Consider the following 25415-nt stretch of genomic DNA (forward strand, 5'->3'; position numbering starts at 1 on the left):
AGAAGAGCGACTTAGTACTTTCTTATTTCATACGACAAACCTAGTAAGCAGTCATACTTGAGTTATAAGGTGAACGGTCAATATCAGGATTTTTGAGAAAAGGAACTGTTTGGGATGACTCACAGTACTTTGAATAACTATTTCAAAAAGTAGATTATTGAACAAAATGTTGTTGAAGAATGAGTGAAAACCTCTATTATCACTAACAATTTTTTTTAGCATTATCGTACTGGGTGTTCCTGACAAGGTCATTAATTTTGACAAATAAAAGCTACAAAAACTCTATGATTTCAAATTGAAATACAATTTCAATTGCTCATATTGATTCAACTTATACAGGGCGAGCCTTTGACACGTACAAATATTTCAACAGTAGATTCTTGAGGTCAAAAGAAACCCTTTTTTGCTCTACCATTTTTCCCGAATCGGCTGGGTTTAAGAGATACAGGCTGTTGAAAAACTATAAAGAATGTAATTTTTAGTTCTGTCTCACAAACGGTTTTATCGAATGAAACGAATTTCGGAATATAGGTTTTCAATTATTTTATGAATCTTTTTCGAACACAAGATATCACCCACGTCTTGCGCGTTTTCTCATTATGACTATTACTTACCATAAAAATACCAAAAATTCAAAGAACCCAACTCTTGAAACTAAGTTGGATGCTATCTAATGAAAATTTAAAAGTTTTGTAAAATGAAAGTATTCTTTATATTTTCTCGTATAATGCGCAGTTTTCAATTCATTCGATGTTCAAAAATAAAAAATATCTATGAAATTCGAAAAATTGGGTACTTTGCTGAATACAACTCTTTTTAAAAGAACCAGAGATGTGCAGTGTCACAGATTAAGCTAGTTATTCTGAAAATGATTTTGTTTTTCCAGGGGTGGCACAGCTCATTACGAAAACTTGAAATGGCTATATCTTTTCATCAGGGCTGAATCGAAAAAAAAATGGTATAGGAAAAAAGTGTTTCCTTCGACATCTGGAATCTACCTACTGTTAAAATATTCAGACTGTTACTCAAACCGAATAGATTTTGAGTTTTCCAAGTCGATTGGTTTTCAAAAAACTAATTATTTGCGTACTTTTATTGTGAGACCTCCAAAACTTTTTCTCGCGAAATCCCCAAAAAATCGAGGACCTCTGTTCTCGAATGTTGTCATGAAATTCTGATCATCACCTTGTATGAAATTTGATTGAAAATAGACTTGGACACAATGCGAATTTATCAGTCAGTGGTACATAATTCGAGAGATAACCCAACTGCAATAAATTTTTATGTCAACATTTGTCGTCAACTAAATTTTGTGAGCGAAAATTGTCTATATCTTGGGCGAGTCCGCACCTGGACCGGAGTATAAATAGAGGCGGGTGATACGCCACGATATATTCATATTTAAATAAGAAGAGAAGTTATTAAGAGCATCTCCGCGAGTTTATAATCGTCCGTGGAAACAGGAGAGAGCACAAGACAAACCTCGGCCAATGGAAAGGCGTAACACGGTAGCTATAGAAACGAGCCAACTTGTTTGTCTTATTACTCTTATTGTAAAAGCGAATGAGCCTTTCAAACTCCGCCTCGAATCCACACATCTCTTTTTACCCGAGCAAAACTGGTATTGCCGTATTCACTTGTTCTTGCCTTCAGTACATTGTATATGTAACTTTTTGTCAATCTATTAAACGCGATTTATTGCCCGGCTCTGTTGAATCAAGGTTTCCTCCGATTCCGATTACCAAAGGCGTTTTTTTTGCGCTGACAATGAAACGGACCTAGTATGAGAGAATGACTTCGGCTTCGCTTTTTTAGGAAAATCAGCGTTCTTAGCGGCAATAAAGTAAGTACTTACTACTGTTATAAAATTCTATTATTCCCGTCCAACTAATAGCGTAATCGTGAAGTAATGAAGTGTATAATGAAAATGTCGTTCCAGACCAGCCTCGGGCCTCCCACCGTCCGCATCTGAACACGTTCGAAAAAATTTTATGAGAAAACCCGATTACCACGCTCAGCGTTTTCATCTCAACGGTCTTGGATGCTTTGACATCTCTTTCGAATTTTCTGAAATTCATATTGTTGGATATAACTGAAAGAAGGGATTTGATTTTATTGACGGTTATAAATTCGGGGGAAGTTCTTAGGGGTTGTAAGAACAACATCTGAGTTTTTGACTACAGAAGTGAAGAAAAAAATTCAATTAATACGATTGTCTACACAAATATCCACATCTCACTAATTAAACTGATTATGCCTTATCTTCAAGATTCTCTCAGAACTGAATATTTTCGCAGCAATATATATAGATACTCGTATTTCGTAATATGTGGGTACCAAAAACTTTTCGTGAAGGAGTTGTTAAAAAACTTAGTAAATTACGTTGATAGATCTGGTCACTGTTCTAGTTTTATTTCTAAAGCACTGAATCTTAGAAAAATTTCCCTAAATTTATAATGTTCATTAGGTATCTATCGAAAATCTCATGATTCTTTGCTCTATTCACATAGGTATATGTTGTGATACACACTTTTTTTTTCAATATCCAATAGGTACCTATAAAGGGTGTGACTCTTTGACTCCTACAAATATTTCAACAGTAGATCAAAAGAAAAACTTTTTTCCCATACCATTTTTTCCGATTCGACCCTGATAAAAAGATATAGCATTTTTGAGTTTTCATAATGACCTGTGCCACCCCCTGGAAAAACAAAATTACCTTCAGAATAATCAGCTGGATCTGTGACTGTGTGGATCTTTTAAGAAGAGTTGCATTCGATCAAAATACTCAATTTTTCGAATGTCACAGATTTTTTTTATTTTTGGTTATCAAATTACTCGAAAACGGCGCATTATACGAGAAAATATGAAGAATACTTTTATTTTATTCATAAGATAGAGTCCAACTTAGTTACAAGAGTTGCGTTCTTTGAATTTTTGGTATTTTATGGTACGTATTGTCATAATGAGAAAACTAGAAGACGTGAGTGATATTTTGTGTTCGAAAAAGATTCACCAAATAAATGAAAAACTATATTCCGAACTTCATTATATTCGATAAAACCGTTTGTGAGAACCAAAAATTAACGTTTTTATGATTTTTCAACAGCCTGTATCTGTTAAACCGAGCCGATTCTGAAAAAATGGTAAAAAAAGTGTTTCTTTTGACTTACCTATAATTATTTAAGAATAATATTTCGTTATCTAAGATATTACAAAAATGCAACAGTGTCTTGAAGTTACTTATACCATCTCAGAGATCTTGTGAAAACGACGCTGAAAACATATTATTCATCTCATCGTTTTCTGGTTTGAATAAAACTTTACATTGCTTCTGTAATAAGTTACTTCAAATCTTTTATCACCTTACTGCATATTTATAAGTAATGCTCCGAAAAAAACACTAGTGCAGGTAATATTGTGATAACAAATTGAAGAATCAAATATGAATGATGATTTATTCGACTGGCGAAAGACAGAACATTTCTCAATATTTTGGAAAAAAAAGGAAATACCAGAGAGCATTTAATGAAAAAAATTCAAAAAAGCACAAATATAGAAAGTGAAAATCTTGAGAGATTTGTAATGTAACTAAAGAAAAGGGAACATCGGGTTTCAAAAAACTTTGATTGTTCGATCAACTATTTGATAGTGACTCGATTTCTAAAACGAAATCTCTTTCAATATCTGAATATATTGGGGAAGTAGCAATTGAGAATAATTGAATGGACGTATGAACATCATGCGAGAATGAAATTCTGAATGATCATGACTGAATTATCGATTGAAAACAAATTGACGTCTATTCGTCAATCAAGCATTGATTCCCCGATCAAGCTTCATAAAATCCGGGGTGAAATAAGCGAAGCTAGTGATATTGCAAATCGAAGACACGCCTGTTTCAAATTTAGTACACTGAAAAATCAATCGGTAGATTTAATTTAGTTAAAACATGTGCAAGCGAGTAGGATATGGTTTCTTCTTCATACCTGTTTCAGTATTCGTTTTTGAAGAAACTATAAATATGAATCGCTATTTGTTCAATTATTCACTATGATGAATTCTTAGATGAATAATTTTGATTTTTTTTATGTTATAATAACATCAAAAGTGAAATATGAAGAATTTGCGAGTGATATGAAAATTTTTTGATTGTTTTAAAAATATCCTAATTATTGTATAGACTGAGATGATTATCGGTTTCAATATTCTATAAACTGAATATCAAGTAAAGCATTCATTGATGTTTCACGAGATCCATTGAAAATTGGCTCTGTATCGAAATTACAACCTTCTGAAAAATTAGTAGATATAGTATAACTATGTATTAGTTTCAGAGCGATGATTTTGGGCATATATAGTTTAGGTTTTTGAGAGCCTGAATCGTTTTGATATGGTATTAGGTTAAGTTCAATTCAACCGTTTTCCTTCAGAGGGAACCAACCCCTTCAGTTACTGATTTTTTTAACGCAGAATTTATTCGAATACTTACAGTACCTATTGATTAGGCCTTACCTGGTTTGCAAAATGTTGTTCATCATTTACAACCTTGATCATCATTAATTTCTCCAATTGACTTTTTTCTATAGAAAAAACATAGATTTCTCTCTACAAATGAGAGAAAACTCTGTTTTTCCCAAGCATAAAATTTCGACCTTCAAAAATGCGGGGCGTTTTTGAAGATAAGTACTTTGTTTTAGCAGAAGGTTAAAGGGTCAAAATGAAGACTTTCCACAGAAATCAACTAACATAACTTTCAAAATGACAAAGTTGCAGAAATAAATGATAAAAAAATCCTAATACGGCACTGGATCGTTTGTGATCTACGAGAAATACTCCATCTCGTGATGGTTTCGCTAAGAATATTAACTCGTTCGGTTTTCGAACAGGAATAAATAGTTACTGACTAACTTCTATTTAACTAGTCTAAAATTTGTCTGAATGATTCACTTTTTTTTTCAATTTAGTCACCACAGTCCTTTTCGTGTCAAAGTTATCCGCACAGTCTTACATGACGTAAAAATGGGGTAAAATACGGCCTTTGTCAAAGAGCAATAGACGGTACTATAAATTGAGTATACAATTTTTCTACACTGTTCTCACCTTACTTCTAACGAAACATTAATTTTTTTCAAATTAACCCTAACAATTATTACGATAGTCTCGAATGTACTGACCCATTTTAAAAATGTGAAAAATGACGACTCATTTTTCCGTGGCTTTGCACAGTCCCGTACTTGAAATCTGAAGAAATACCATGGAATTGAGGCTATAATAACTGCGCCATCTTGAATATTTTGCATGTGTGATTTTTCTTTCGAGAAGTGTTTTTTGAACAAAACGAACACCAAAATGAAATTTTTTAGCATTTTTTTGAATAAAATTGAAAATCCTTCAAAATGATGAATCACTAGAACCCTACTGTAGAAGATTCAAAATAAATATATTCTAACTGAATAAAAATACATTTTTGATTTGAAACAGTTACTACACTGTTGGATCTACTCGATTTTATTTTTTTTTAATTTTGCCTGTCATTGTGGCACATTCAGCTATGTTAGCTACTGTAATTTAAGATTCTTGAAGAGGGTTGCCATCCTCCTTAGGGGATGATGTACTCTCACGAATTTCAAATAAAAATTTATCTATCTTGATTTTTTCCAGGAAGACGCATATTCAGCTGGGTTATTTTATGTAGGCCACCCAGTAAATCTAACCTAAAAAACCACCTAATTTAAATTATTGATTCTGGATTAAATTTTTTTGAGGTATAATTGTAAATGTAATCATTATTATCAGTAGGTCTGTACGTTTTGTATGAAATAATAAGGATTATTATGTTTGAAGTCGAATGTTGAGAATTGGACTTACCGGTAGCATATACAGATGGAAACTCCGGAGTTCTCACCAAGCTGCAGGTAAAGGGTAATGGAATGAAAAAACCGTTTGAAATTTGTACAAAAACGGAGTAAAAAATTACTCCAGTAAAACTTTATTTAAAACAATATAATATAATATTAACAATATAATAAATATACAAATACATAATTTTAAATCACAAAAACGTTCAACGTGATTTTAAACTATAAAAGGAACTACTTTTTCATTTATCTTCTTCATTCGAAAATTTCCATAGGAACTTTCTATACTACAATTTTCCTAATTGCGCCACTGGGAATTCTGAAATAATAAAATAAAAAAAAATAAAAATTTGAAAACAAACCAAAATCAAAGTAACTAAAACAACTTATCCAAAACCCAAAATACCAAAAAAACAAATCAAAATACATAACTATAAAACTATATATAAAAGGAGTTCTTTTCTACACTATATTTTTTTTTCAACTCAAAGAAATAAGGCAGATAGAATAAACGACAAATTTGTTCAATGAAATTCAGTTGAGCGTTTCTGGAACTGAAAATCATATATTTGTATATTGTTCTAGGTGAAGCAAGGGCAAGCTTTTCTCATTGTCCTATATATCTGTGTGGTCTTTGGTTACTCAGCCATTAGTTTTTGGCGGAGAAACAATATTGTCGGGATACTTGAGAGAGAAACAAACAGTAACCTTCGTCGGCAGGTAAACGGTTATTTTGCTTGTTTCAGTAAATCTGACAGTTTACATAGTCCGATGAATATTGTAAAGTTTTCGGTACCTTAGGGGACAAACATCCAGGTGTTAGAGAATGGCAAAATCTGGCATTCAGCTAGAGCGTCCCTTTGCTCTTTCATCCCATTCTTTCTACCTGAGATCACCGAGATTACTTATCATTAGCTGTATAATAGGAACATCTGCTTTGTTTGACACGGTTCTACTACTAGGTTTCTGTAAGTCTTAAGAATTCGGAACAAAAAAAACTGATCTTTACGTGAGGACTTGCACTGGAACATTGGGGAACGAAGACAAGAAATAAATGAAATAAATACTGTCCGAGGGTTCTCATCGATGAGATTGGTGTGAATTTCGAATTTCAGTAAAAATGAACTATGTATTTTATACTGTGTACCGAAAAATAGAACCGCATATATTTTTTGAAAAAAGTGGGTAAATTCTGCGAATTTTAAACTTGAGGCTTAATACGATAAATGAATCGATATTTAAATGAAATTCATTCATTTGATACTGGGTGATGCACAAAAGGAACTCTCCAAGAAGATTTTTCATGAATATTGATTTTATAGCCAAAATTATGTTTTTTTTACATAACTTTTTGCTAGAAACTTCTTCCCCTCCAAGTTACATCAAGAAAACCCTTAGAAGGGCAAATAAATGGATTTTATTTAATAACTCTGCGAAAAGAGTATTTGGAGGGATAAAGTTAAACAAATAAATAATGCTAACAAAATTACAGTTTTCTATGACTTTTTGAACAAGAAACTGTCATTACGAGAGGGTGAAAAAAACAATCCCTTATTAGTTTTCTGTCTAGACCTTTTCTCATAAAATTGTTGTACAATGCCTTAAAAAAGTCAAGAAGGCTACTTCACGATGACATTCAGTTTTATTTTTCAGACTAGCTGACTCGGCAAACGTTGTTTTGTCATATAAATAATTTCCTAATGATTAAATTACTAAAATGGCTATTAAAAAATAAGGGTTGATCGTAGAAGGGTGAAAATTGAGGATTGTATGTATTTTTGTATGTTGTATCATAAAAAAATATAAATTAAAAATTTTGTCTAAAAAATACAAAAAAAAATTTAGGGGTGGACTACCCCTAACAATTAGGGGGATGAAAAATAGATGTTGGCCAATTCTCATAGATACCGGATAAGCACAAAAAAATTCATCAAAATCGGTCAAGCCGTTTCGGAGGAGTATGGTAACGAAAACTATGACACGAGAATTTTATATATTAGATTTCCGGATATCACAATGATGGTAATAAAGAATAATAAACGAACTACATGATATTGAATGGTGTCGATAATTTCATCCTAATTCTGAGTGCTGTAACTTGAAAGGGAAGAGGTTTTGAATGCAAAAGTTTTATAAAAGATCCTTGAGAATTTTTCGCCTCAGTTTAGGGATACACTGTAGGTAATCATGAAATTTCTACTGAGATTTCAGTTTCCAATTCCATCTACAGGGTGAGTCTTAGAATCGCACAAATATTTCAACAGTAGATTCTAGAAGTCAAAAAAACTTTTTTTCCTATACCATTTTTTCCAAATCGGCTAGGTTGAAAACCATAAAAAACAATTTTTTATTCTCACCAACATTTTATCGAATGAAACGAATTTTGAATATAGGTTTTCAATTATTTTATGAATCTTTTTCAAACACAAGATATCACCCACGTCTTCCAGTTTTCTCATTATGCCATTACGTATCATAAAAATACCAAAAATTCAACGAACCTAACTCTTGAAACTAAGTTGGGTCCTATCTAATGAATGTTTTGTGAAATCAAAGTATTCTTTATATTTTCTCATATGATGCGCAGATTTTGAGTAATTTGATGTTCACAAATAATGAATATCTTTGAAATTTGAAAAATTCTGTACTTTGGATGAATACAACTCTGTTTGAAAGATTCATGGATGTGTAAACAGATTTAGCTAGTTTTACCAGGGATGGCACATCTCATTATGAAAACTTAAAATGGCTCTATCTCTATCGGAAAAAAATTGTGTAGGAAAAAAGTGTTTCTTTTGACCTAAAGAATCTACTGTCAAAATATTTGTACGAGTCGAAGACTCACCCTGTATAGCGTTCTTTTTCCTTCAACTACCTAAAAAAAATCTCTGGTAACATTTCACACGCATTACCTAAATTTGAAGATTCTCAAGAAGTTAGGTATAACAATTCATTCAAGGCTATCTATACGTCAAATTTGAGTTAAATAAATTAATTAATATCTCTAGGACCTTTAGGTTTGGTGATGGGTAAGTTCAAACAAACCATAGTTGAAATTTTATGGAAAATCCAGAAATGCAATGAAATATAGGGTGTCCCATTCGATAAATCAAAGTTGGGCTCAAGAGACGAAAATATTTTAGTGGAATAGATTCCGGCCTTTCATTAGTGTCCTAAAATTTAAAGAAAAAAAATCATTCGGCTCTCTAAGTACTAGTGGAAACTTTGTGTTTGACACCAGGTCAAACTGTCCTAAAAAAATTCACGACATAACTAAAGAAACTCCGTAAGCTCTTATTGAAACTCTTGAAATCTAGTTGGTCTCAAATATGCGAACATACTGGTGAATTCGCCCCTGTACAGGGGTGCGTCGAATGCGTCTGGGGAGAATGCAAACGTCTCGAACCCGATTTGATTGAACGTCCTCAGGATAACCATCGGCCCGAACGCACGCCCGTCTCATCCGTCATAGCCCGATGCGCGTCCATCTAATTAATGGTCGCATTGTTCCTTATGCTAATTGCGCATTAGCGACTCATTTGAAACGCCGTGGTCGCGCCCTGACGTTACGGAAAATTTTGCGCGCAGCCGAGTCGGACAGCAACAACTGACGATCGAACAATAGATGCACAATTTATATTTATGCAACGCGAGATCGATTCAGACCGATAATGAAAGTGTAACCTCCTTTTTTTGAGCATTCTCGTATTGTTAAGTATCTCGGTTTGGGCGTAAATGGTAACTGCGGGCGTGCCGATGAAAATGAACAGACGGTGTTAACTTGTGGATGCTAGGCGGCCGCGGTGGCTTTCCGAATGGCTACTAAAGTATTTGAGCGTGTGGGGAACTCCTAGGTTACCAGGATTTTTAAGAAGTTGACGAAAATTGACCATTCGATTCAAGAAATCTCTACTTCAGAAGTTTATTCGGAAAGGAATTTTGTTTTTTTTTTTCATTTATTTTGTGTCCCTCGTGTAATCTTTTTCAATGAAGATTATATCATATAAGACAGAGAAATTATTTGAATGTTTCAATTTATTGAAGAATACACATAAATCGAATCGAAATTGCGGTAGTAACGCGTAAGTCGAATATACAGGGTGTTTTCGAAGGTGAGGCTTTTTTTGAGAGAAGGTAGAACTCATCAAAATAAGTCGTTTAACCAACAATTGTCTGTATAAAATATCAAAGATGGCTGAGATACAACCCCTAGAAGTTCGACAAAATTTCATTGAATTTCAAGTACGGGACTGTGGAAGGTGACTCCGGCATCGCAAAAACGAAACAAAACATAAATATATGACTGGACAATGAATGGTTCAATACTAAGTTCATCGGATTAGATGCATCAGGTCACTTTCGAGAGAATCATAAATGTTATATCGTGCAATTTAGGCAGGAAAAACAAGTAGAAAATCGGGACAGTTTCTTGAAACTGCTTATGTTAGTTATGTTGAAAAAGTGCTAAGATGTTTCCCCATTTCATACCACTTTTACGACGATTGTTGGAATGTTCGAACACGAATATTGTGATGAATTGGTGAAAAAATTGGTGTATAATTTAGACGGAATTTATTGCTGAGATTTTGAATTATTATTCTATTTTTTACACTTGTGTCCTAAGTCTCTTCTGTCAGTTGGTATCGAAATAAGCCATTTCATGAAATCGTGTAAGTTACTGAAGAATAATGAGAACAATTCGGCAATCCCTTGTTTCCACTATCATTACCACGTAAATATAGAACGAGCCAATATTTTAAACGAAACCACATGGTCGAATCAAAAGATAATTTTTTTCCCACTGCTTTGCGATAATTCAGCTAACAAACGGTCTAGGGTCGTACTGGGATCTATGTATTTTAGTAATCATTTTCAATTTTTTTTCAACTTTGTCATTTTGAAAGTTTTGTATAAGTAATTTTTGGTAAAACGCTTAATTTTGACCAGTTCTACCTTCTGTTGAAAAAAGCCTCACCTTCAAATGCACCCTGTATACCTAAGACTTATACAAGGTGACTCTTTGACTAGTACAAATACTTTAACAGAAGATTCTTGAGGTCGAGAGACACACTTTTTTTCTATACCATTTTTTCCGATTTGGTAAATTCGATAAAAAGATTGGAAGTTTTCATAATGAGCTGTGCCACCTCTGGAAAAACAAAATTACCTTCAGAATAACTAGCTAAATCTGCGACATTACACATCTTGTGGCTGTTTAAAAAGAGTTGCATTCGGTCAAAGTACCCAATTTTTCGAATTTCAAAAATATACTTTTGAACATCAAATTACTGGAAAACGGCGCATTATACGAAAAAATATGAAGAATACTTTTATTTCAAAAAACCTTGAAATATTCATAAGAAAACGTCCAATTTAGTTTCAAGAGTTGGGTTCTTTGAATTTTTGGCATTTTTATGATAGGTAATGGTCATAATGAGAAACCTGTAAGACGTGGTGATATATTGTGTTTGAAAAAGATTCATCGAATAAATGAAGAACATAATTTCGAAATTCATTTCATTCTAGGTAAAAGGGTGTCCCATTTAAAAAGCACCGACTTTCCCCAATATCCCGAAATGTTAATAAGCTGCTATGATCCGTTACAAGTATCACAGAAAATATGAAAATCACTGAGAAAAAGGTTTTCGTATTCCCCGAATAGAAATCAAGATATGGCGAAATATTTAGTTGTACGATTCTTAAAGATTACTGCTGAGGGATTGAAGAAAAATATTCAATTTTGTTTCCAAGAAATGAGTAACTCAATTGAAGTGTTTCAGCCTCCTATTTGCAAAGTACTGGTTCAGAAACTATTGATTTTATTAATATATTATATATTTTTCCAGGCTTAACCAGTCATGTTGGGACACTCTGTATTTCCAAGTTAATCCGGATTACCTGCGCATCAATTACATCAGTTTCCACTAAATAAGACCAGAAAAATATCAAATTGTCAACATCGGGTTGCAAAAATCTATTATGGGGCCAGTTTTGAAGAGAAAAGAATTTTTGTTGGAACACTGTATATCTCAGATCAAAATATAAGCTCAAATATTTTGGCACATGAATCGTTCTTCTCAAAGGAGATATATTTCCGTTATTATTCTTTTTCAAAAAGAGGCTTCACTTTTCAGCGTACAATCAGTCACAGCAATAACGAGTAACAATTTAAGACCCCCTAACCTGCAGGAAAAAATTCAAATCACCACTCTTCCACTCTCGAAGCTCATGAACGATTGAAGTCAACCCAAAGTACCAATATTTCAACCGAAATGACCGTCACCCACCTCTGGAGCCTTTTCTTTCACCTCGCCACGGAATATCAAATTTCGATAACGCTATCTTCATCTCGCATACGATTTGCATCCAGATGAGGACCGGCGCGCATTCGGGGCCCAGCGTCGCTCCGCCACGGATTAAAGAAATTATTGTTCTTATGTTAATCGGTCCCGAAAAGTAGAGGGACAAAAAATCGTGATTGGAACGCGATCTGTTCCGATACCCCATAAATCGAACGGGCCAACAAAAGGGGTCGCGTCTATAACTAATATCTGCATGTGTGCGCCCGTCGTTTTTTATATGCGATATGGACCCACACACACAATCGTGGGACATAAAAAATGACGCGGAGAACCCGGCGAGACGCGGTCCATTGTGCGGGCGAGCGCGCGCTGTTTTGTTATGGGGGAATATTTAATTGCGAAATACTTTTGCCATTGATTTATTGTGATTGCTACGCCAATTAAGAATCTTGATTTGCGACATCGCTACGGGTACGACGTCGTATGACTCGGGACTTCTGGGAATTCGTACGGTTCTGGACGTGATGGGGATGTTGCGACATCGTCCGAGAGGTATTCCGATGCGGGATATTGACGAGATATCCGCTTTTGGCAACTTTCTCAATTTCTCCTCTTGTTCGCGTTAATTTGTGTTCCAATTTAGTCATTAATTGTGAATCAACGGAATCGAGTACGATGAAACGGAATTTCATCATTTCATTATGGTCCAGTCAAATTAAGATTTTAATGTTTTCATGGATGACGACCTAGGTCTTTCCTTCTTAAAATATGGAGGTGTGCTCAGCTTTTGGTACGCTGAGGAGCGGTTTTTCGGTTATATTTTCACAGGAAATCCGAATATCGAATGAGCACCCGTCGTAAAAGTTGTAGACCATAAAATTCTGCGTCAAATGTGTTCAAACATATTTTTTGGACAGTCCGTTCTAATTTTGGGAAAGTTGGGCCCATTTGTATAGTCGATATTGTAAATAGTTCGTTTCAATTTTGGTGTTTCGGCAACATTTTCGTAATTATCTTATTTAATAAAAGTGTCCCAAATAAAAGTTGTATAGAAACAAATTCTGCCTCATTTGTGACCCCATAAAACTATCCTGTTATGTATATCCTCTTTGAGGCGATGAGCACTAAATTCTGCGTTTTTTCAAACCTGTTTCCAGGCTAAAGAACCTCAAGATTTGGCTGAATTTTCAGAGATACATATTGTGAAATCTACAACGAAAAAACGCGCGTTTTTTCAAGTAGAAGAAACCCAGATAAAAGCACTAAATTCTGCGTCGAATGAGACTTCAATACTATATCAATACTACACAGGGCGAGTCTTTGACTCGTACAAATATTTTAATAGTAGATTCTTGAGGTCAAAAGAATCACTTTTTTTCTATACCATTTTTTCCGATTCGGATGATATAAAAAGACATAAACATTTTAAGTTTTTATAATGAGCTGTGCCACCCCTGGAAAAACAAAATTAACTTCAGAAAAAGATATCTAAATCTGAGACACTACACATTTGTGGATCAAACGAAGTTGTATTCAGCCAAAGTACCCAATTTTCAAATTTCACAGACATACTTTTTAATTTTTGAACATCAAATTACTGGAAAAAAACACATTAAACGAGAAATAATAAAGAATACTTTTATTTTTCAAAACTTTCAAATATTCATTACATAGCGTCCAACTTAGCTTCAAGAATTGGGTTTTTTGAATTTTTGGTATTTTTATGGTACGTAATGTTCATAATGAAAAAACTGGAGGAAGTGGTTGATATCTTGTGTTCGAAAAACATTCAATCAAATAAGTGAAAAACTATATTCCGAAATTCATTTCATTCGATAAAACTGTTTGTGAGATAGGACAGAAAATAACATTTCTTCGTGGTTCCTCAATAGCCTGTATCCAATTATCACGGCCAAATCGGTAAAATCAGAAAAAAATGGTAAAAAAAAGTTTCTTTTGAGCTCAAGAATCTACTGTTAAAATATTTGTACGAATCAAAGACTGTAAAATACCTCAAATTGGGGCCAATTGTTTACTGTTTCCGAGTTGGTTTTTTGAAAAAACTTCGTGAACAGCGGATTTGAAAATGTTAATAACAAAGTTTCTAGGGTTGATTCCAGTCAAAAATTAAAAGGTATTTTATGTAAACTAAAGCTCTTAGGCCTTTCCTCAAACAGTTACATATTCTCAAAAATTAGTCAAAATATATTATTTCTCATTGGACATGTCGATCAGTTGAAGCAATTGCATTTTATGGGCATCTTCTACCAATAAAGAGGCCACCTATGTAATCTTTAGAAAGGGTGAAAAATGCCATTTTCAACTAGAACTTTGATTTTACAGAAACTTCTCAGTTTAAAAATATATGATGAAAAGTATGATTTATTGCAAATCCATTTTGACGCTTGTATTATGCCCGTAGAAGCAATAGTTTCCTAATGAGAAAATAAAATACAACATTGTGCATGAACAGATCTTCTGTGAATGGAATCGAAGAAAAATAGTATGTGGCTGTCAAGTGGCTTTGATTTCTATTGTAGCCTTCTTATTGGTAGAACATACCAACAAAATGCCGTTTCTTCTATTCGACACTTTGACGAGGAAACAGTAATAAAATTTTTTTCTTTGTTCTCATCTTTGACAGCGTGTAACTTTTAGAGAGTAGGCCTAAAACATTTAGTTTACATGAAAGCCGCTCTTCAATTTTCGCCAAAAAACAACGCCTGAAAACTTTCGCCTTATTTGGTAACAACCTGTACGATGAGAGTTGAATTGATAAAACGCGTGTTTTTCAGGTCACCCGGCGATTTTTTATTCTTATGACTGGACAGATTAGTCATTTGTATCAAGCAACTTGTAGGAAAAATACCGAAGCTAAGCATAATTCAGTTCATTTCCAAATTGGAAGCATTCCTGAATTTCGAAAATTTTTGGGATAAGTCCATCTGTCACAAGTTTGTCCAAGTGTTAGGAAAAAGTAACAGAGAATTTGGAATTCAATAATTCAATATGAGAGAATTCCAATATTCGTTGACCACAATGACTCCGGCCCTGCACAATTCCCACCTTATTAGGAATTCATATAGAAAACATTGTGGGGAGAAAACTGAAATATTAATCCCTCATTTCTCATTTTCTGGAATAACAATTCGCGTCTGCCCTTCTGGCAAACACCAGCTCCCCATAATGGTAAATTGGCAAGATAAACTACCCCAGATATAACCGTAATTTTCGATACGTGAGCCAGTCCGTAATGTTGGGGATGTGAGTGAATACTCCCAACTTCCCATTTGTTCCAATCTACATTTTCAACTACCTAACTACTTTCAATGTTTATCAACTTGCTCAAAATATTCTTATCAGTGAACTCATCGTATTGAATAGAACGAAAGTTGAGATTGATTAAGTAATATGAGTCAACACCTAAATCTAAAAATAATATGAAATTAGGACTCACCGTTTGCGCCGAACATCGCATGATGCATGTACTGGTTCTGGACTCCGAAGTTAGCGTTGTTACCCATCGCGTAAAGCTGCTGGAACAACGTTTCTTGATTGTTCTCCTCCTGCTCCACCTTGACAGCTGAATTAGGAACTTGAGAACCGGCCATTTGAAGGTATTGAAGGTGAGTGTTGTTGTTCAACATTTGCTGCTGTTGCTGTTGTTGTTGTTGCTGCTGTTGCTGTTGAGGATTCGTTGTAGAGTCGGCAGGTAGAGAGCCAGATCCACTGGGGAGTGGCGGTGGAGCAATGAAATCGTTGGATTCGTTTTCTTTGCTCGAATTTTCCAGGTACATTTTAATATTGGCGATGTGGCTCTTTGAGAATATGTGATCTTGTAAGGAATACTTGTGTGTATATTTGAAGTTGCAGAATTTGCAATCTTCGGGTAGGGAACCGTTGTTGGAGTCGGTCTCGTTGCCGAGGACCTTGTTCAGCACCAACTTGCCTTTCTTGTCTTTCGCTCGTGCGTTTTGGAACCAAACTTGAACCACCCTTTTGGGAAGGCCAATTTCCGCGCCTAGCATTTCGCATTCGGCCATAGTGGGAGTATTGTAAACACTAAAAACAGCTTTCATTATTTTGATTTGTATGTGGCTCATCTGCGTTCTAAATCTTTTATTGCCACCTCTGCCAGAGTGATTCGGGGTCCTTTGACTATTACTTTGCGTACTACTAGCCGGAGAGGTAGGATTACTTTCATCGTCGTAAAAATCGTTGTTTTCAGACATGGTTTCGCTTCTTTCATCCCCGCAAATAGATCGTTCACTGAGATCAGTCAAAGGACCGGCTTCACAAAAATTTCTCTCTTGGTCTAGCATCATTTTCATAGGTCTTGATAAGTCAACTGGTTTGGATAAATCCAACGGTATTTCTCCCTCTTCTTTCGTTTCGGGTTTGATTTCACTCCTCTCTCCATTGGAGGAGGAAGGGTGGGATTGTAAATCTCCCATGTATCTTTTCAAATTGTCATCGTATAGCTTTCGTAGTGTTTCTATGTCTTGGGGAGGAATCTGAGAAAACATTGGTGGCATCATGTTGGGATTGAGCTGATGTAGTTTGTTTTCTGCACCGCTTGAATTAATACTGGGTACTGATTCCGTACTGAGCTCTTCATCGGGTAAGGCGTCGATGTTAATTTCACCTCTGGCACACTGATCAGCGTGCTTTGTACTCAAATGAGATTCAAGAGCTGATTTGACTTTGAATAAGGCAGGACAAAATGGACATCTTTTGTTTATCACTTGAGCATGCGCTCTGAACTGTCCCTTTCTCTCCCTGGCTCTAGTGTTCTGGAACCAAACTTGAACAACTCTTTTCTTTAGACCAACTTCTCTAGCGATATTCTCCAACATTTTCCTCGATGGATTACTCTCGATTTGATATTTCTGATAAAGATAGTCGAGCTGTTCTGGTAATATTGTCGTCCTTAGTCTTTTGTCTTTAGGCTGATCGGAAGTATCGCTCTCATTTTCGAACTCTTCCAGTTTTCTTTTCTGGTTAGCAACGTTATTGAGCATGTTCAACAGGGGATGGTGGATACTCGGTGGAGTGGCCACTTTAGATAAATCTCCCAGATTGGCGTTGAGTTGCTGAAGTTGCGCATGCTGTTGCAAAATTCCAAAAGGGGAATCAGGTGAATATTGGGGGAACAAATTCGGGTTCATGATGTGTACCAATTGATGCTCTCGCCACAGGTCGAATCTCGGGAATACCAAGTTACATTTGTCACACTGGAAAGTTCCTTCCTTGGTTTCTGCGTTAGGAGACATTGGGAAGTTTCCACTGTTCGATGTTGGAGTTGTAGGAGCATTCGGATGCATCGGACTCAGGCAATTGTTAGTGCTTGGTTGGTTTTGCGGCATTGTTTGATGGTGTTGCTGATGAGCTTGTTCCCCAACCGTCGTACTGGAATTGGAGTCCTCAGAACTGAGAACAGCAGCTATCTGAGCGGCCGCAGCCTGGGCTTGTGCCGATCTTTTAGCATCTTCCTCTTTGAAACAATGTGTCTTTTGATGTCTGATCAGTTCGTAGTAACGTTGGAACACAAGGAGGCATTTCTTACACTGATAATTCAATCCAGGGGTCCTCTGGAACCTATTTGTGCCAGCTTCATCTGGTAAACCAGGTGATGGGTCAACGGCTGGTTGGTTTTCATAAACTTTCCTAGCTTTTTGCCTAGCATTTTGGAACCAAACCACTATGACACGAGGGCTCAAATTTAACAGTTTGGAGAGGTACTCCAAGTCGTCATCTTTGGGGTAAGCATTATTCTCGAAGAATTCTTGAAGAACTTTTATTTGATAATCTGTAAACCTTGTTCTGTTGGCTCTTTTTCCTGAGCTTCCACATGAACCAGAATTAGATCCTTGACTGTTGTAATCTCGATTAGGACTGATACATCTATTTGGTGTCATAGGTAGTATTGACTGAAGACTGTTTGGGTTAGGGAAATTCTGTTGGTTGATTTTGGGAGGTGGTAACATCGGACTTGTTAATCCGTGATGGCCTCCAACTGTTGGTAGCTGACTCAGTGTTGGGGTGCTCGTGGTCATACTTTCTCCGAATTGCGAGGCTATCATAGACGCTAAATTCATGCTACTAGGAGTGGTTGGTGCTGACACCATCGTGTTCATATTTTCGGAGCTAGCTATCGACGTAGCCGGACTTGGTGATGGTTGCAAATTCGGTGGAATACCGAAAATGTTCTGTTTGTTATCTGCACTGTCGTTTAATCTTTCATCGATCGATTTGTTGTGTTCCTCGGTAGATTCTTCTTTTACTTCGGTTTTTATTTCTGTTTGAGTTGGGGAAGATATATCTGACGGTTTCGATGATTCCTCTGAGAGACTGCCAGAACTATTGAGTTGCATTACTTTAGCCTCGCCTGTTTTCTCGTATTCTTCGAGATTCAAGGTAGTGGATGGGGGATTGTTGAAATTGTAAGGACTGTCCTTGTTCCTCTGTCTCTCTTTGAATAAGGTGTTGCGGAACCAGTGTTTGATAACTTTTGGCGGAAGGCCGCTCTGAGAAGCCATCTCGTGTATCTGTTCTTCGGACGGTGAGTTATTTATGTCGAAGTGTGCCCGCAAAATTTTCAACTGATCATCTGTTATGCGTGTTCTTGCACGTTTCTGGTTTGCAGCGGCGTTCACGGCCTGAAGATCAAACAATACAAAACTTAAAATGCTGTGCGTTATTTCATTGTCAGTATTACAAAGATTTATATGTTCTCAATAGCTGACCAGTAAATACAAGGGCTTAATAAATTGTAACAAATTGGCAATAAATCAATTACGATAATTATCACAAAGCAAGGCTACAACATACAAACGGCAATTAAAATAATCAACCGCCGGATCTGGACAGCCACTAATACTTGCTGGATATAAGAATGTGTAATTATAAGTTTGAATGTGTAATTTGAAACGCTTCGTCCACAAAAAGTGTCCTAAAATGCCGTCCCTCGGCTGTTTATTAACGGACACCATACGATCTAATTAAGTTTTATGGATACCGTGGAATAAAACTTAATTGATAGGGAATCAGGTGTGACAATCAATTTCGAATCAAGCTTCGACCGAAAAAAATTAAATAGACCGAGAATGAGAATCCAGTATTTTTCCCCGTATCAGATTCCACAGACAGAATTCTCTCCAAAATTGATGAAAATGATTTGAATCTTGCAACTCTCAATATATCTTTGGCTCGATATTTTGTCATTTCGTTTTGATCAGATATTGCTTTTTTAGGTATAATATTTCGACGAAAGAATTCAAAGCAACAAACTACCTAAAATCGAAATAACTTTTTCTATTCAATTTTCATAACTCGGAAAACACACTTCGGAAAATTTGTTGGAATGTAAGTCATATAACAACCAGCTTTCAGGTATGATAATGACGTAGTTCCAACTTGAAGAAGACTTCATTTAAATTATTCAAAATAGTTAAGAACACACCTTCAAATTGGTTAAGTTAATTTTTGTTTATCAATTCTCACGATCTCCACGAAAATAAAATACAACGAATACGTTTCGTGAATGAGACGTTGCCTGAATAAAAACGAAAGGAATATTGATTGTATTCAAATCATCGTTCATCGATTTATCGGTCATAACATGAATGGTTGAAGTATTTCATCATAGAGATGGTATTGATCTCGCGAAAAAAATTAATTCTTCAAGGAATCGATGTTTCGGGGTTGAAAGCACTAAACTAAACTAGTTAAGTTGATTAAATACGTGCAAAATATATTTTTACATTTTTATGGACGAATAAGTATATGATGCGGACGTGAATGAAAAGAATATCAATTGCTGTGAAACTATTATTCCCTGAACCTACCACCTTGGAGATCTTGGAGAATCACTCTCTATGCAAAGTCTTGAACTGAGTATTTGTTAATTTACATCACAGAAAATTATCAATTTTACGTAATTCATAGAAACAAAAATTGGTATACATGCCATTGATTTTTTTTTTATTAATGAGGATACTATACTTTGTAAGGGCTCAAACCGGAACTTTTGTAAATAATGCATCTTTGGAAGAACAAAGCTAATGATTACAGATATAAAGCAGAATTTATAGAAAGAGTTTCAATAAATGTGAAAGTTAGTACAGAAATTATTATGGCATTTGGTATCTGTACTGAAAAAAATTTGATAAAAAACGTACATTGTTTTTATAAACGTGTGTAACACCGCAGTTGCCTTTGAATTTCCTTGTGCTGCTTTTTACTGAAGTTTTCGTAAATAGGTTGTGTAAATTATCTATGGCCAAATTTCACAGAGTGAAATTTGCAACAAAAAAGTTCCTAAACAGCATGTTACCATTATTTGCAGTTGTGAATTTATGAAACATCATAATATTTTGTAACATTTCACAAGTTTTCAACTAAAATATAGCTTAGCTTGAAAACTATCATCGTTGCTATTAGGATTATAGTTTTCAAGATATGCCATGTTTTGAGTGAAGAAAACTGTAAAACGTAGCAAAATCTTGAGTAACTTTATAATAGGCGATAATTGGAGCATTACACTCAATTGAAATGTTTTTGTTGATTCGTTAATTGTAGAATCACTAGGTGCCTGTCTAAGAGATATCTTGCACTCCCTGTATATTCTATACCCTCATAGAATTTTGAAATTCACTGCGATATTACAATCATTTTTAAAGACCTGTATTTTTCAATCATAAGATTTTAGCCTAAATTGCTGTCTTCGTTATTTCTAAAAAATAAGTAGATTCTTGAGGTCAACACTTTTTTCTCATACCATTTTTTCCGATTCGGCACAGATAAAAAGAAATAGCCAATTTGAGTTTTCATAGTGAGCTATGTCACCTCTGGAGAAACAAAATCTCTTTCAGAATAACAAGCTAAATCTATGACACTACACATCTGTGGATCTTTTAAACAGAGTTGCATTCAGCCAAAGTACCCAATTTTCCGAAAATCACAGATAATTTTAAATTTTTTCAGATTACTCGAAAACGGAGCGTTATACGAGAAAATATGGAGAATATTTTTATTTTACAAATATCCAAATATTCATCTGATAGCGTTCAACTCAGTTTCAAGAGTTGGGTTCTTTGGATTCTTGGTATTTTATGGTACGTTATGGTAATAATGAGAAAACTAGAAGACTTGGGAGATATTTTGTGTTCGAGCAAGGTTCATCAAATAAATGAAAAACTATATCCTGAAATTAATTTCATTCACTAAAACAGTTTGTGAGATAAAACTAAAAATAAATTTTTTTAATGGGTTTTCAACAGCTTGTATCTTTTAAAACGAGCCGATTCGGAAAAAATGGTAAAGGAAAAAAGTGTTTCTTTTGACCTCAAGAATCCACTGTTGAAATATTTGTACGAGTCGAAGACCCTGTGTGAAAAAGCCACACTATTCTTTGACTAGGTGTCAGCCCTAATTTTTTTCCACAACTATTCATTTACGATCTGTACAATTATTATCAAGATTTCCACCATAATTATCGATGAAAAATACTCCTTTGGTAAATTCAGGGAAGATAATTTCCGAAAACAATTAATAAATCAAGTTTGTTTGCCATACCATTAAATCCATAGAAATTGGTCACCACAATCACTTAAAAACCGCAATATTCTTTTCATTCACGTCGCGATCACTCTCTGATCGGAACGCACACTCACCACTTGCTGCTGCATCAAGGCCTGTTTGTTCATCATCTGTTCTTGCGGTCCGAATTGTGCCATCGGATCGTACGGCGGCGGCGGCATCATGAGAGGAACGAGCGGCGGCTGCAGGTTCATAGCTGCTAAGGCGTTCAACCCCAACGGCAACCCCATACCCATCATTTGCATCATCGGATTGAAATTGAGCTGTTGCAATTGCATGACATTGAGAGCGGCCTGCATCTCTGACATTTGCTGCGCCAAAGCCATCGGGTTTTGCGCCATACTTTGGGCTATCATCGCCTGGATATTAGCCGGCAGCGCCGAAGAATCGGTGCTGCTGACCGGCGTCGTGGACGACGTGGGCGTCGACGGCGCCGTCGAAGTCGCCTCCGGCTGAGTTTGAACGTCATTTTTGGCCTGGACCTGGTCCTTGGTTTCTTCGTCCTTTTCCACTTTCACTTCGGAAACTGGACTGGAGGTGGTAGGGGTGGTTACCCTGGGGTCGCTGTTAAGCGTCGACGAAGTCGCCGCCGTCACCACCACGGATTTCTTTTCGTAGTCGCTCTTGAACTGTTGAGCATATTTTTCTAAGTATTCGATTGGCACAAAATCTTTATGTACTTCTTCACAGTGTGACTTTAAAACCCACACACTAGAGAACTCTTTATTGCAATGTTGACACGTCGATTTACTTACTTCTGGAAGGTTGTTCTCGGTCGACTCCTCTTCTGTCTTCGGTACGTCTTGGTCCTCTGGGGCACTGGTGGCGGGTAACGGCGACGTTGGTTGTTGCCCTTTCTCCTCTCCTGCCTCCCCTCGAGGTCGTTGTCTTCTCTGATAACTTTCGTTATATTGCATAACCAGATCGAAGCCGAAACTTTCGAGCAAACTCTTGTATATGTGCGACGTTTTCTTCGGCATTGTCAGTTTCATCGAAACATCTTGTTCGTTAATCGGCGTAGGGCTTTTCGTTTGAACCGGAACGACCGGCTCTTGGGTCTGGTATAACATCGGAGCGGCAAACATACAATGCAACTGTTGGTGTACATTCAACTGATCTTGTGAAGTGAAAATAGATCCGCACTTCTGACAACCAATCATCCCTTGACTACCTGCAATCGGTACCGGTGATATCGGGGTGGGAGATCCTTTATCCCCACCACTCGGCGTCGGGCTGTTTTGTTTAGGAGACTGCGTGGCTTCAGGTTGTTCTATAAGTGGTTTCGATAGATCTATTTGTCCGCTCATCGCTAAATCTTGCAATTTACCGGCTCTTGTTTGATGGAGTACACTGCGCATATGTATATCCAGAGTACTTCCCTGACTGTAAGCGACTTTACATATGTTACATCTGTATTTCTTTCGGTCGTCTTCTTCCGGCGACAAACTTTTCGACAGATTCTGGGATTGTCCGACCGTCACCGGGGACACAGGTGGGTTGTTGTTGTTATTCTGTTGTTCTTGGGACGAACGTTTCAGCTTATGCAAATGACTGACCGAGTTGTAATGAACGAGTAGTATATTTTTCTGGGTGAAACTTTCTTTGCAAACGTCGCATTTGAACGGCCTGTTCGGGTCCAGGTATTTCTCCATGGGATAGCTTAATTTCTCGCCTTTTCGGTGTAAAAGGGTTTTATTGTGAGCCGTCAAATAACTTTGTCTTGTGAACGCTACTTTGCACCGATGACATTTGTATTTTCTATTAGCATCGGTGTAACTGTCTTCCGCCATGGCTTGACTGTTCAGGTAGTCTTCTAGGAATTGCTGATCTTTGTATATGATGCTATCGTCCGAATTATCGCCGTCGTGTTGGTTGATATCCTCTTGACTAGTATTCATATCTTTGCTCTCGTCACAATCCGTCATTTCAACGTCGTCATTTCGCATCGATTCTCTCTTTAAAAGATCGTTAGTCGAACTGTCCAACACCTGACCCTGTATACCGGCCAAAAGTAAAGGATTGTTCATCAGGCTCTGTTTGTAAATGTTCAATTCTTCGTCCGTGAGTTCGGAATGAACGCTCTCGACGTGCTTATGTAACGCCAATAAAGAACGGAAGTTCCGACCGCACAAAACACATTTGGTAGCGTCTCTGATCAAGTGATACTGCGAGTGCAACTGTAACTTCTCCAACGTTTTGAACGCTAGCGAACACTGATTACAGCGGTATTTGTAAACGTGTTTTTCCGACACCGATATGTTGGCGATCGAATTTTTAACGTGAGAGTCTTTGAAGTGCATCTGTAGGGCGTGTGCGGTCGGAAAAAATTGATTGCATCCTTTTTTCCAGCACACGTAGCCGGGACCGCTGGGCGTCTGTTTGATCTCCAGGTGACCGGTTTCGTTCTGATGATAGCACAGTTCGTCGATATTCTTAAACGACTTGAAGCATGTCCCGCAACGCTCGGACTCGTGTTCCGAATTGTCGTCGCTCATCGGCGACATCAGTTCCCGTTCCGCCTCGTTACCGGCGTCGCTTTTTTCGAGCTTGTTCGCCGAGTCTTTCGACGATACCGAATTCGGCGATGCGGTTACGTTCGCCGATTGGCTGGTCGCGTTGTTCGGCGTCGGGGTTCGCGAGTTGAGCCAGTGGCTCTGATCGACCAGCATGAGCAGCCGCTGTAGACCCTCGCTGTTCACGGAATGGACCTGCATGACGTGCCGTTCCAGGCCGGATCTTTCTTTGAAAGCGTCCTCGCAGAGCGGACATTGGTACATTTGACTGGGTGGTGTAGTGTTGGCGTTGTGCTGGGCCAAAATGTGGGCTTGGATGCGCATTTCTGAGTCGCTGGTGTAGTCGCAGTACGAACAGCAATGCTGCGACACGTTCACCTCTGCGTTGGTGGCGTCTTCGTGGTCATCCCGCGAATCGTTCCTCGACTGTTCTTTGGTGGAATCGGGCTGGCTGATTTCGGAGTTCATGCTGTCGCGGCGTTCTGAAAAAGAAGGAAATACTGTTAAATACTTCAACAATGCGAAACACTTTTACTGGAGAAGACGGATAGGTTGGAAGCAATCACAATAGCGCTGAACCTTAAAAGGGCGGTCACAAACTACTTTCACTAATGAAGAGACGAAGGACAATTCATTCCATAATTAGAAATACATTTGGGAATACATGCTGGTAGGTATCCATTGTTGAAAATAAAACTGAAGGATAATCCGAGATGAAAAATTTTGTAAATCTCAGAAGAATGTCAAAGGATATTATTGTTTACACTTATTATTGCCCCAACAGTCAATAACGGTCATATCCGACTCAAAAGAACGACATCAACAATGACAAAATTAAGGGTAGGTAACTTTTTATTTCTCATGGATGTTTGTTCCGGTTTGTTCTTATTTCTGAGAATTCTTAAGAAGTACATACTAACTGCTGGAATGCGGAATCTAACATTCTATAGGATCGCCCAATTCCGGAACCTAAAGTCTTTTGAAACATTTCTCAGGCCCCTGTGAATGATTGTAATTCTCTTCCTTTTGTTCTTAATATGGGTATATTCTAGGAAACGAATAGGTAGATGTCATTGTCTCCAATGCTGACTGTTCGTCTTTGAAAAACGTCGACTTCAGGTATTTATAGTGAAAAGGGT

General features: G+C 36.7%; 1 protein-coding gene across 5 annotated transcripts in view; it reads right to left on the bottom strand.

Annotated features, from left to right (window-relative positions):
• Nucleotides 1-25415, bottom strand: part of LOC123322892 (zinc finger homeobox protein 3) — a 191455-nt gene that overhangs the window by 102107 nt on the left and 63933 nt on the right. For 3 of the 5 annotated variants that reach the window (XM_044910966.1, XM_044910965.1, XM_044910968.1), the window contains 2 exons: nucleotides 21838-24758; nucleotides 15621-18822 (listed from right to left, as the gene is read on the bottom strand). In XM_044910966.1, the coding sequence (XP_044766901.1) occupies nucleotides 15621-18822; nucleotides 21838-24758 (6123 nt within the window). Of the gene's footprint in view, nucleotides 1-5945; nucleotides 6181-15620; nucleotides 18823-21837; nucleotides 24759-25415 lie in introns of those variants that run through there. The other 2 variants (XM_044910967.1, XM_044910969.1) reach the window with 2 other exon arrangements.

The sequence above is a fragment of the Coccinella septempunctata genome, chromosome 1 (assembly GCF_907165205.1).
Source record: "Coccinella septempunctata chromosome 1, icCocSept1.1, whole genome shotgun sequence".
Taxonomy (NCBI): Eukaryota; Metazoa; Arthropoda; class Insecta; order Coleoptera; family Coccinellidae; genus Coccinella; species Coccinella septempunctata.